Raw genomic sequence first — 13,885 nt, 5'->3', positions numbered from 1 at the left:
ACACTCACAAAAGCAAAACAAAATCTAAGGCAAAAGTTACAACGCCTCTATCACTAAATTGGGATTTGCTGTGAATTTTAACCATAAACGTAAGGCAAAAATAAAAGTTCACAGTACCAAACAACAAAATAAAATGACTACACTGAGAGAGAGAGAGAGAGAGAGAGAGAGAGAGAGAGAGAGAAATAACAGTAAAAGACAAATGTAAATTTATGTAAGATTCAAATTAGAAAATAATGTTTACAAAAAGGAAACTGCTCTCATTTTCACAAACTTAAAAGAACTATTCTAATAATTCCCTTAGTGTTACAACTTCAGCACAACTCTGCTCAGTAATGCAAACCCTTGTCCTTCCTATAGAGACATCAGCTCTATACTTCATTTGCTGAACAACAGCAACTAGTCTGAAATGAAACAGCAATTAACTTTCTACTACTTCCCAGGGGAAAAAAATAATGTAATTCCCTCATTTTTTGTTTAATACAGTTATAATACTACTTAAAACATTTCATTAGAAAAATTATCGCAACCAATGTGTGTATATATTTAAAATACTCAAAGTAAAGTTCAATTATGAAAATGTAAACATTTTAAATTTCAAAACTGTAATAAGCTAGAAGATTAAAAACTACATTATTCTCTTTTCCTTTGTTAAAAGACAAAGGATTTAATCTTTACCTATCTTTGTATGTGCATGTCTCTGTGTATATATTCTAAATGCCTACACCAACAAAAGTCAAACCAGGACATCAGATTCCCTAGAGCTGGGATTACAGGTAGTTGTGACCTGCCTAATGTCCTCACCAAGAGCCCCAAGTGCTCCTAGCCATTGACACATCTCTCCAGCACCAACTGCCCGCCCCACAGTATATTTTTCTGTTTTTCCTACGTTGAGCAGTTTTCCTATGTTGCCCAGGCTGGCCCTGAAGAGATCCTAAGTGGTAAGATTATAGGTATGTATCGCCTCAAACAGTAAATAAACGTAATGAGTTACCTCACATAATTTAAATCTGTCTATTGGAAAACATAGTTCCTAAAAATGCATTTACTTAAGCTATTGAATCATTCAGTTATAACAACTTAAAATTTCCTCTTAAGAAAAAAAGAACTGGTGGTATTGTTCAAGGGAAAGCAAGTGACTATCCTCATGCGGCCCAGGGTTTGATTCTAAATAAAGCAAAACCAAACAACTCCTCAAATGTAAAAACAAAACAAAACAAAACAAAACAAAAACTGAGATAACGAATCTCAAATACATGTAGAGATCTAGCCTCTCAGCTCTAGAGAACTGGAGATGAACAAAAGCAATAGTAATGTCTATCAATATAATGTCTAGGCGTTATATTCTTCTCTAACATTCAGAATATAACGACTGCTGTGTTCACGCCGGTAATCCTAGCAACAGCAAGAACCTTCCTGATTCACGGGAAAGTCTCAACACATATTAACTGATAAATTATGTTATTATCAAAATATATTGGATGCATTCACTTTCTTATATACCTAATATGTTAAGTTTAAGAATACCTGAATATGAATGAAGTTTAATGAACAAGTAACTTTCCCAAAAGTAGTTTCTTACCTGATATGGCTGAAAGGCACTATCTTCTGTTAAAAAATCCAGTTGTTTATCTATAAGAAATTCTACTGCAGTGATCGAACTAGGTATACTATTTTCAACCAATGGTTTGAAGGTCTGTCAAAAAGAAAAACAACGAATGGTTACTTTCTGGTTGTATACTCAAAGGGTACATGAATACATGTTTAAATACCATTGTCACAACTGCAAAATGCTTTTTATTCAAACCATAGACTATTTTGTATTCAATAAAAAGGAATTAATTACAACCAGAGTAAATAAACTAAAAATTACACTGAATTAAGCTATTATGTATTTCTGAAAAGGGTCCCAAACATACATGTATACGTTCCTGCTGAACACTAAAAAAATGAAACTGCTTCTGAAGAAGTCAAACACATCTACCCTCTTTTTTTCTAAACCATCAAGAGAGAAGTTATCTAATTTTAATACTGATCAGGAAACATCTGATCTAATCCCACCCCTGCCTTGCTCCAAGAACAACCATAGATCTAGTTACTTCAGGGCGAAAACAGAGGGCAGCAGGAAGAGGGCAGCAAGAAAGGCCACACAGTCTACACAGCAGCAGTCTCCAGTCTCAGGTCTGTTAAAACAGACCACACTGCAGTAAGGAAGGTGGGAAAGTTAGAGGAAGGAAGAACATTGTGTTTGTTTTCTTAAATGACTGTCACCACATTCTCATTCTCAGTAGTCAGCTTCAATAAAAATGAAATGCACTCATATATCTATACTAGTGTTTATTCCAAAAACTTTCAAGTGAAAATACAATTCTACCATCTTAAAAAAAAAAAAAAAACCACTGTGGCTTTCCCATGAAAGAATAAAAATCTGAAAAATGCAATTAACTAACTGGGCTTCTAAACACAGACATACAGAGAAAGACAGACATGAAATTTTTCACATTACAAAGCAATATGAGTTACCATTTAGACAGAAAACAAAGACTTTGCTCCCAGAGACAAATGTTTCCCCATCCCTAAAACTGTTGGTGTTTGTGTTTATCCACTTGTAGTCATTAAGTCTTAAAGAAACACAAAACACTCTGAGGGGAAAAGGCCAAGACTTTTAGTTTGAAGTGAACTTCAAACTAAAATTAAAATTAAAGAGTTAATTTCTATATTGAAGAAAGCCCTAACAGGACTCTGGATTCACTGCAATCTACAACCTTTTTGCTAAGGACACAAGAAAAAATATTTCAAGCACACCTCATTTCTACTCTATTTTACATGACAATAAACTTGAGCAAATAATATTTTCTTTGATTGAAATAATACAGAAGTTTCAGAACAAGAGTAACAGCATATGCTAATTTATTAGCATGTACAAGAAAAGCCTGTATCTCTAGAACCAAAAACTATAAAAATAAACAAAATCCCTCTCTTGCACACTAGGCTCATTTTAAACATTTGTGATAATTAAAACTAATTACAATAATGTTCTACTATGTTCCAGCCTAGCCTTTCAAGTATTAGATATTTATCAAAGTATTTTGTGTGGGAAAATACATTTTCACAATAAAAAATTTCCACATTACTTGGTTATCTATCACTGTTTACTGATATCAATTTTTTTTGATTTCTTGGGCCTAGATTCCTAAAATTACTATTTCATAAAATCCTATCATTACTTATTAATAGAATTTACTTACTTTTTAAAAAGTATGTGCTATCTGGTTATATGATCTATGTAAACATGAAGAGCTATTAATTTACCTTATTTCTACATCTACAAAGAAAAATTGTCATGTTATAGTTCTATTAGTTTAGCTTTGGTAAATAAACAAACACTGGCTCATTCTCAAGAGGACTTTCAATCTTTGGACATTATCTGTTTCTTTTCCAAACACTTCAGGCCAAGCCATAAAGGTTAACAAAAAAAGAATACACAAAAGATTACTAAGTGGCTAAAGACACAATTCAATTTAGTAGGATCTGACACAAGTAAACTTAGTTCTAAGTGCCTCTTTCTTAGGCAAATAATACAGGTGTTTTGCATTTCCTGAGACCCAGTCATTTTATAATATCAAAAACATTCCTGAGAAGATCTTCAAGAGCTCTCATTTTAAAGGTAGACCAGAGGTATTGAGATAAAACCCAGCAAGTTAACATAATTCAAATTACTTTCAGTTACCTTGTAAAAGGGTTCAATTTCTAGATAAAATAATTTCTCAAAATTTGAAGGTATTTAATTGAAAACCGTTGATAAAATGTGGGTGGTAAGTATGACAGATAAATAGAAATATGATAAATAATAAATAAAAATACGATAAATAAAAAAGTTGATTTACAAATGATACCATGTCTAATTATATTTAAAATACAAACATACCCTCAACAAGTAGAGACACTTAATAGTGCTTGTTAAAGAAACATTAAATATTAAATTACCAACTGTGTCAGTTGAAAGCTAATACTTTATTAAAAATATAAATACAAACATGAAAAATACAGTTAAAATATATACTATGATTTTTTAAGATGTCAAATCAGTTGATATATCGAATACATCAAAAATTAAACATGTTCATATTAAAATGCAAACAAATGGATTCTGTAGCTTTAATAATGAATCCATAGCAAAAGATTCTCTGCTGTAGGTGCACTGGAATGTACAGAAACTAGAACTCATGCATAACTAATTCAGCACTCTAATGACATTCTATGAGGAACTTCCTCACCCTAAGGGGGAGCAAACCCAGTAGAATATGGCCTTAATCACAAAGGACTTGAATCTTTGAAAACCCAAATGAAAGACACTAACTTAAAACTTAACATTCAGTTGAAACAAAACACTTTTTCCATTTTATTAGTGGATTAAGAACTCTCTTAATGTCATCTGTTAGTGTTAATCAAACTTTAAAAATAGTCTAAAGCCAAAATAAACCCTGCTGAGAACCTATATTTCTAGAAAGGCCTACCACGCTATAGGAAGAATGCTAGAACAACTGTGTCCTGTTTGGGGCTCCATGCTGCACCGCATTCCATTCACATGAGGAAGAGGCGAACAGATGAGCCCTCCCCGAAAAATATTTTTAAATAAATCATCTACAGTTCTCAAACACAGCTCAGCTGCTCAGACAAACACATTAAAACTCACCATCTACTACTTAACAGGAAATTCGTGGGGTTTATGTCTGCAGCAAGAGTTTCTAACAATCTCCGGTTAACATTAAACAATTCCTTTTTCAAGTAAAAAAAAAAAAAGGTCTTTAATAACAAAAATATAAGTTTAAATTTTAACAAAGGAAAATACTGAAACTGAAAATGATCTAGGCCACATTTTAAGTCAAGGTTTAGCCTACAAAATTTAAAAAAAAAAAAAAAAGGACTGGAACTGCTTGAAAGAACAAAGTCCAAATTCCCACCCAAGCAGGTCTATTGAAAACATGATACTGTTAGAAAACAAGCTGGGGGTGGGGAAGGGAATATATATATCACCACCACACACACACACACACACACAAAAAGACAACACAAATCCCCCCACAAAACAAATACTCCTACTTCCCTTAAAACACTGCCGTCTAAACACGTCTGCCCAAATACTCAAAATATTTAAACTCTAGTTTTTAAATTAATTTTTTTAAGTGTTACTAAATTGTCGGCGACACAGTAAACCTCTTTCTAAATAGTTTTAGAAATCTTAAAACTAAGAACGCTGAGCCTAGAACTATAAAAGGCAATGACCTCAATTCCTAAGGCTAAGAAGCAAAACCAAATGTAATAAAGACAAAAGAAAAAGGAAGCAGAAAAATACAAACCGTACTTAGTTAGTTCCTGAGAATTCTAAAGTATCTTTAAATCTCAGCAATCCAAGCCAAGGCTTTAAAGGTCAGTAAATATAGCTGACATTTCATTCTGTTCTTGAGCTGTATTTTTTTAATCAAGCATAAATACTTCTTTAGTCTTCAAAAACAATCACAGGCAAATGGCTTTCAAACTAAGCATTTCGGAGCTCACTTGCAGTGCCGTCATTGTATAGGAAGAAAAGCCAAGACCACAAACCGGAGCAGAGGCTGTAACCTACAAGCCTCTGAGCAGCAAATGACGATTTTTCTGTCTGCCCGGCTCAGCCCTGGCAGTGATGAGGATTACAACTTGCTCTTTGTCATCAGCACTGTGGTGTTAACGATTCGAAGAAATCCTGCAACTGAAGCACTACTGCATCCTCCGATCTGGGTCAGGATAATTTCTCCCGAGGTCGCTTACATAACCAGTAAGATACTCCAAATAAAGAGAACAGCCATCCATTAGCTAGAGGAAGCTTTCCCACTGTACCGTCTGCATGGAAACACACTGCAGTGGCTTCCAACAGCACAGACACCCAAATGAGAACGAGTACTTGGCTTAGGGCGCACTGAGAGAAGGGAAGAGGCGGTGCTCTGTAAACTGTAACTAATCCCCCGTCACAGGTGCTGATGGAGTCACTTCCAGCACGAGTCACATTACTGGTGATTACTCATTTGGCTGCGGCCATAGAGACTGGCTCACAATTTTAACAACAGACAAAGACAGACTAGTGGCGAGACGAAGAGCTCAAGTTGACTGTCTCCTTCGTAAAGCAAATACAAAGTTTTTGTTTTCCAGAATTACCAAGGCGAGAAGGCAAATGAATCTAAAAAATGTGTAATATCAAGTTGGCAAAAATAAAGAGTATTTATCATTAAGTTATTTTTAAAACCTGTGGCTTGGGCTTTTAAAAATTATTTTTCTATGTAACATTATACAGACTGAGCAGATTATACTTATGAATACATATATGTATATATATATATACACACACACACATACACACACACACATGCAAAAACAATTTTTAAAAAGAGGCCTTGAGTTTGAAATACAGCAATAAGGTTTGGAAGATGGATGGAATATGAGAAGGTTTGGAGAAAAAAAAAGGGAAAAGAGAAACATAACGATAATCTCAAAAGTAAAAAGCTATTTTGTCTTAAGGTGTTTAAAAAAAAACCTCAAAAATCAATTTTAAAAATTGTGAAGCTGAGTGTCATGGTTCATTCCTTTCCTTGAAAAGTAGAAATATAATGAATTCTAGATCATCTTCAGATACCTAGGGGTTTAAGAAAAGCCTGGCCTAAGACCCTGTCTCTCCGAAAATAAAAAAAAGGGGGGGGAGGCACTTCATTTGACACAAGCCTGTAAGCCTATAATATCAACATACATGGGCATGGAGGCTCACTGAGGGGACTGCTTTGAGTTCAAGGCCAGCAAGGTCAGCAGACTGCTATCTCAAGAAAACAAAAATTTTAAAAATTAAATAGGTGTAATAAAGTAAAATAAAATGATACAAACAACCATCTCAGAAGCACCCTATTCAAAAGGAAAGCTAGTTCATAACCCTAGGGTTATGTTATACAATACTAAGTGAAGTGTGTGGCTATGTAGCATCTAAAATGTAGTTCTCTGAAGTGGGATGTGTGTTGTCTGCGCAAAACAAAAGAAATGCATGCTAAGATATATCATAAATTGACACTGATTATAATCGAAATGACACTTTGGTTATGTTGGTTAATATTATAATTCCCTGTGTATTGCTTTTCAATTTTTAATGAAAGTACTAAAGGACTTAAAATGACATGTGTTGCTCATTTATTTCTTCTAGACCAAGAGAGTGTTTTCTTATTTTATAAATAGAGGCTTATGTGATTCTGAAACATTAACTTCAGCTACTCAACAACCTAAGAGCCAGAGATGCAAAGCATGATTTCTGGCTTCATACTAAACACTAAGTCATATCTACTCATCTGTCAGTACAATCAAATTTTAAATCTTTATAACATAAAATAAAACACTAGCTCCTGACACAGAGACCTCAGTGTTAATATTTACCTGAATGCTTTCAGTTCCATTTAAAAATCACATGAAGAAACATACTTACTATAAACACATGCAATAAAAATGTGAAAATAAAGCTTTACTGGGTGTGGTGGTTCATGACTGGGAGACTGGTACAGGAGGACTGGCATAAACTTAGGACCAGCCTGGGCTAGACTGAAACCTTACCCTAAAACCAAGAATGGACATGGAGTAAAGATGAAGTGATAATCATTTCAAGATTAACCTAAGTGTAGGAGTAAATATACTCTATTTTTTATTTGGTTTTATTTTATAGAGCATAGGTGGGTACTAAAATAAAATGATTTAATTCATAGGCAATGGATGGTACTAAAATGTGGCTTTAGCACAAAATATTTTAAATAATGCTGTCAAGAGAAAATAAAAATCACAATATGTAATCATAATAACTCATTCCTACAACATAGAAAATACAGAGGAAGGGGAAAACCGGTAATATATGTTACAAAGGACAACCAATGGACTCGGACAGCAATCTCTGAGTCCCAAATAACACTGAGCCACCAAATGTATCATATACCTAAGGATTTGAGTATCAAATTTTAAGTACCTTTTTATACTTTATTTCTACAATGTACAACACATATTAGTCTAAGTTTAGTATTTTGAAAGATTAATCTTGTAATAATGCACCATATACTCAGGATTGATTATAAACGCAACAGACTTTTCAAATGCTACTCAAGTACTATCAGACTCCAACAGAAGCAACAGCACAAAGAACCACAGGATCAACCCAACTGTCACAGTCATCCATCCGTGCGCCTTAAGATAAAATCAGAATAACTAAGATCATTAGTGAGGAACCAAACTGTCATTTTAAATATTTCATACTATATCACTGCCAAAATAAAGTAAAAAGGTATCTGTAGAGAACTTAGCTAGACAATTCTTGAGGCAAAACAAAGATTTATAGAGATATAAGCAGCTGGTGACATGCAACAGGATACTTTTACATGTTGAACTGGCTTTTGACATGTTGGTAAATACATTAATATGTTTGCTATTGTAATCCTAACACGTTTCGAACACAAAAACAGTCAAGTAGCCAGGCAGTGGTGATGCACACCTTTTATCCTAGTACCCAGGAGGCCAAGGCAGGCAGGCCTGAGAGTTTGAAGCCAGTCTGGTCCCCTTGGGAGAGTCCAGGACAGCTGGGGTCTACAAAGAGAAACCTTGTCTCAAACAAACAAACAAACAAAAAGTGAAGTCAGGAAAGCTGCTAGGTCTTAACAAGTCTTCTCAATTCTCTTATTCGTAAAGCTTATCAGGAATGGGAAACTCAGAGCAGAGAAAGGGAGTAGTTCATCAACCCCCACCCTGCCCTGCCCTCTGGTGAAGGCTAACAGGTCTTTGCTAGCTGCTCAATCCTGCTAGAGGAAGAGGAAACTACTCCAGTTACTGACCAGAAATACACATCTCTTACTTCCTTCCCTTTAGCTGGTTTCCAGGTTACAAGCTGACTAAATCAACAGAGGTGAGAAAGTAAACAGAAGCAAAAAGGAAGGCAACACTGTCTGGCTTTCCAAAGAAAATTTGTTCTTTCCAATAATGTAAGAAAGGTGTAAATGCAATTAGGGGTTAAATGGGCATTTTACTTACATTTTAGTTTGGCTTATAAAAGTAAATCCTACACCTTTATACATATGGAAGAGTGAAGTCCTTGGGATTTTTCCAACAATAAAGACCAGAAAAACCCCAAGAACAACAAACAAAAACTTCGGTCAGGGCGAGAATTAAAGGGAGAATACTAGGGAATAAAACTTTTCTGTGTGCAATGGCCTAGTTTTTACAGACTATTTTAAAAGATAATACCGGCAGGAGCCAGAGGCTAGTAGATCCCTGTGAGCTCAAGGCTAGCCTAGTCTAGGTAGTGAGTTCCAGGACAGGGAGCTATGTAGTGAGACCCTGTCTCTAAAACAAACAAAACAAACAAAAATAAAAAAAAATCAATCAAACAAAAACATACTAACAGGAAAAAAATAGATGAACACTATTTCATAGTTATATAGTTACAAGGACTTCAATTAGACACAACCTAATATGTCTAACTAGATTTCTGGCAAATATTTATCAGCATAGTGCACTTTTTTCTATGTTATCTATGAAAATATTCAAGTACAAAATTCTTGCATCATGATAATACCCAAAGGACTAATATTTCATTACTCAATGTATACAGATCCTGCACACAATGCAAAGGCTGCAGATTATAGCTTTATGCCTTTAGACTGAGTTCTACATTTATTTCTAAAAGATATAAACTCATCTTCTGGCTTCCTCTCTCTAGAGGGGGAATTAGCTCAGCTATTGAAAAAGCACTTGTCAAGAAATCAAGAGATAGTGAGTTCAGATCTCTACAACCCATGTAAAGTGCAGGGGGATGTGGTAGTTTCCCCTGTACGTCTAGCTCTGATGATGGAAATGAGATACTTGGAGAAGTCTAACTTGCCATATTGGCAAGCTCTGGGTTTGACTGAAACCCTGATTCGAAGAATAAGGCAGAAAAGCAATCAAGAAGACTCTCTACACCAACCCCAGACCTCTACATACACACAGATTTAAAAACCAAAACAGAAGCTCACTTCACTCGCCCCCATAAGTAGAAGCACACTCAGCCAAGCAATCTATGTGGGGTCTTGTTTGCTTGGCTCTGATGATAAAAAGATGAATTAAAAACAAACCATTTTCCTGGCATAATTTATGGTATTTTCGGAAAGACACAACCTTGGTGATTGTAACATAAATTTTTCATTGTTAAAAATTAACATGGAGAATTAGTATCCCTCTCACTATATTCTTGATAACAGCATTTTGCAGATGTTGTGTCAATTGCTTAAATTAATAATGTTTTGAAATTCTACAATTACAGCTGAATTTGAAATTTTAAAAAATCTTTCCCATCTAGATTTCTGTTTCTCTTTAAGATGCTGGAGAATCAAACCTAGACCCTCATACTTTCTCATTGAACACTATCCCCCATCCTTTCTACGCTTTCTTATACTGATGAGACACACTCTGAAATCTAGAATTGTTTACGAGTTTCTCACCTCAGACCGCTCTTTCAGAATTAACCCAGATTAGCCCACTTGCCTCCTAATGTGAATCTTTACGAATTTCCTTTCACTATATCTCTGTAGGCTATGGCAGTAAGAATCCCAGTACTCTGGAGGTGGAGTGGTTTTTACACTGTAAGACAGTATGAAATTATATTGTTTTCATGATTGCTGGCATAGGCTGGCAGAGAGCAAAGTATTCTACCATCTGTTGTATTAAACTTTAACCTTTGAACTTTAAATGGAGAAATATGATATTAAGATACTGAACACCTGACTTTAACATATTTTTTATCAACACATCTTGCAAAGTATAAGTCAATGAACTATGGGCTTCATGACAGTTCTACAGCAGAACATTGATTACCAGCAGTGTTAATAAGGAATGTGCACCCTTCATCAATCTCATAACCATCTTCAAGTTAACAAATGATAAGGGCTGGGCATGGGATCAGATGCTTGTGAATATCCCAGCACCTGGAAGGATGGGACAGGAGGGCGTATGAATGCTGAGTTCATATATATTAGATTCCAGGCCAGACTGGGTATAGTGGTAACCTTTCTCAAAAAAACTAAACCAGAACAACTGGAACAAGGATTAACACCTAAATTTAAGAAAGAAATCCTTGAGGACAAGATGGCATGTACCTTTAACTCCAGCACATGGGAGGCAAAGGATAGCAGATCTTTAAGAGTTACAGGACAGTCTAACCTACATATCAAGTTTCAGGCCAGTCAACACTATATAGTGAGACCCTGTCTCAAAAAAAAAAAAAAAAAAAAAAAAAAGCTAGGGAGGGAGGAAGAAAATCTATGTCCTAAAAAAATCAAATTCTAAAGTCATTAATAATCATACAAAGGTGGGGTGTGGTGGATTACGCCTTTGATTCCAGTAATAGGACGCAGAGGAAGGTGGATCTCTTGAGTGTGAGGCTAGTTAAATCTGCAGTCAGTTCTAGACCAGCCAGGGCTACACTGAAAGACCTCATCTCAGAAGTCAAAGATATCACAGTTTTCATGCAGATGGCGACTGGTTTATAAAATATTTTAAGATTCAACTATTTTCTTCTGCAAACTTCTTAATGCTTTAAGAGTACAGTTAGCATTATCAAACCAAACATTGCAAAAGCACTGCTACTGCAAATGAACATGAAAGGTTGCTGCATGTTTGTATATTGCAATGGTATAGCAGACCACAAAGTAGCACAATCCTATTTCAAAATGTATTAATAAATAGAAGCTAAATAAAGGTTATTTGAAGTAACAGACACAAAACCACATGGAAAGTTTGTAGGGTGAGATCTCCATGATCCACACATCTTTTATCTCTTAGCAATGAAAAATCATTATAATCTGTAGGGATAACAAATCTATACAAATCAATACAACCATACATGTAAAGCATATGTTAAAATGGTAATAATTAGGGGGCTGGAGAGATGGCTCAGCAGTTAACAGCACTGACTGCTCTTCCAGAGAACCCAGGTTCAATTCTCAGTGCCCTCATGGCAGCTCACAACTCTCTGTAATTCCAGTAGCAGGGGATTCAACACCCTCACTCAGACATAGAAGCAGGCACAACACCAGTGTACATAAAATACAAATAAATAAATTATTTTTAAAAATAAAAATAATTATGAAATCAGGAAAAAATGAAGTTAATCTCAAATAAATGGCCATGATTCTTCTCAAGTATACACCCTCAGAAGAGGACATTTGTCATTATGCTTACATATGACTAATTTTATTGCCCTTCTCAGTCTAAAACTATCACTAAAGTGCATTTTCCAAATTTCCCAATCATTTCACTGTGGTTTGGATTAAGACATCTATTTATTTACCGGTTTAATTCCTGTCCACCTGGCAAATACTTGTTTCCTATGCAGTAAAAGCCAATAAGGCTTTACAGTTATTTCCTATTACCCATCTTGGGATAGTGAAAAACTCTGATATTAGCAACAGTCTGCAAAGCTGAACTTTTCAATGAAAAGAGAATTCACAATTTCTGTTTCATGATACGATGCAGTAGTTATTTCTAATTTTTAAAAGAGTAAATTTAAGATGACATTGATCGTCTATCTTCAGTATTTAGATTGAAAACAGTAAAAAAATAACAAGTTATCAAAATTTCAAGATGTACCTTTAAGAGTTTACCATTTATGCCAATATTTCTACAACAGGAAATTCCAAGTCCTGATATACAAAAGTAACAGAAAAGAGAAGTACTTTATATAGCTAACTAGATACTTGGGCACTTGTTTCTTTCAATTATAAGACAGTAATGATTCAAGTAAAATGTCCTTTACTTTCCTTCTAACATGATGTACATTAGGAAGTGTGCTACAAAAAGCACAGAAAAAACAAACAAGTTAAATCTCAACTCTCATTTTAAAAAAATGATTCATTTCCTTTAAACAAAGGTCACAAAGCAATAAGGTCTTATTAACTTGACCCCATCCTCACTCCCTTTCCTTTTTCTTGAGACAAAGTATCATCTTAACTCAGGCTGACTTGAACTTAGTAGGCAGACAGGCAAGCATCACACTCCTGGCAATTATCATGCTTCAGCCTTGCATAGGATTACAGGCATGAACCGCCATGCCTGACTTCCTAAGCACTTTCAGCAACTACATTCCCTTGTAAAGAGATTAAATAAGTAGGTTCTCAGAGTTAAGTGGAAAAGGAAAAAGTTGAGATTAATGATGCACAGTTTATTTCTCTGTGAATGAGAAAATTTTCACAATCATATATTTCAGGAATTATAATAAAGACTTGTTCCACAGCCCTAGTTTTCTTCAAAGTTTCAGATGGCCTGTAAAACAGACTAGGCAAAGGATTCCTGTTGATTTAAAGTACTTCCTCCCCCTCTCCCCTTCAGTTCCCCCCCACACACACACACACGATGAGGGACTACTTGCTATATTGCTTATATAGGTCTCAAAAGCGTGAGTGTTGGCTGAGGTTGGGGTCCAACCGATGGCCTCAAGCTTACAAATCAGGAAAGCACTTTCTACAGTAAAGCAAAACCGTATGTATGTAGAAGTAATTCTTCATGAAGCTTAAGTGTGTTCGTAGGGTCAACTCTGAAAACTGCCTGTGGCCTTTTGTTCTGCTATTTCCTTTGCCAAAAATAAGTTTTCCTTACCTTCATGTAGTGACAATTAGAGTTGATTGTGTTTCTATTTATTACTGTTATTAATTAATAAGCATACTGAAAAGTTACTCTGCCGCCAGAACTTAATGCTGAAACAATACCCTTAGCCAAGGCCTAGACCAGTTGTTTTTCAAAACAGTCCCCCCTGGGCTGGAGAGATGGCTCAGAGGTTAAGAGCACTGACTGCTCTTCCAGAGGTCCT

At 35.2% G+C, this 13,885-nt stretch overlaps 1 protein-coding gene across 5 annotated transcripts in view; it reads right to left on the bottom strand.

Annotated features, from left to right (window-relative positions):
• Jmjd1c (jumonji domain containing 1C) overlaps positions 1-13,885 on the bottom strand; it is a 170,403-nt gene that overhangs the window by 68,772 nt on the left and 87,746 nt on the right. For 3 of the 5 annotated variants that reach the window (XM_087898192.1, XM_087898194.1, XM_087898191.1), the window contains exon 3: positions 1,583-1,696. Coding sequence is in view for 1 of the 5 variants with exons in the window: in XM_087898191.1 (XP_087754317.1) it covers positions 1,583-1,696 (114 nt within the window). In the remaining 4 variants the exon portion in view is untranslated. Of the gene's footprint in view, positions 1-1,582; positions 1,697-5,365; positions 5,938-13,885 lie in introns of those variants that run through there. The other 2 variants (XM_087898193.1, XM_087898195.1) reach the window with 1 other exon arrangement.

The sequence above is a fragment of the Myodes glareolus genome, chromosome 18, assembly GCF_982192425.1.
Source record: "Myodes glareolus chromosome 18, mMyoGla1.1, whole genome shotgun sequence".
NCBI lineage: Eukaryota > Metazoa > Chordata > Mammalia > Rodentia > Cricetidae > Myodes > Myodes glareolus.
This window is presented reverse-complemented; position numbering and strand designations above follow the sequence as displayed.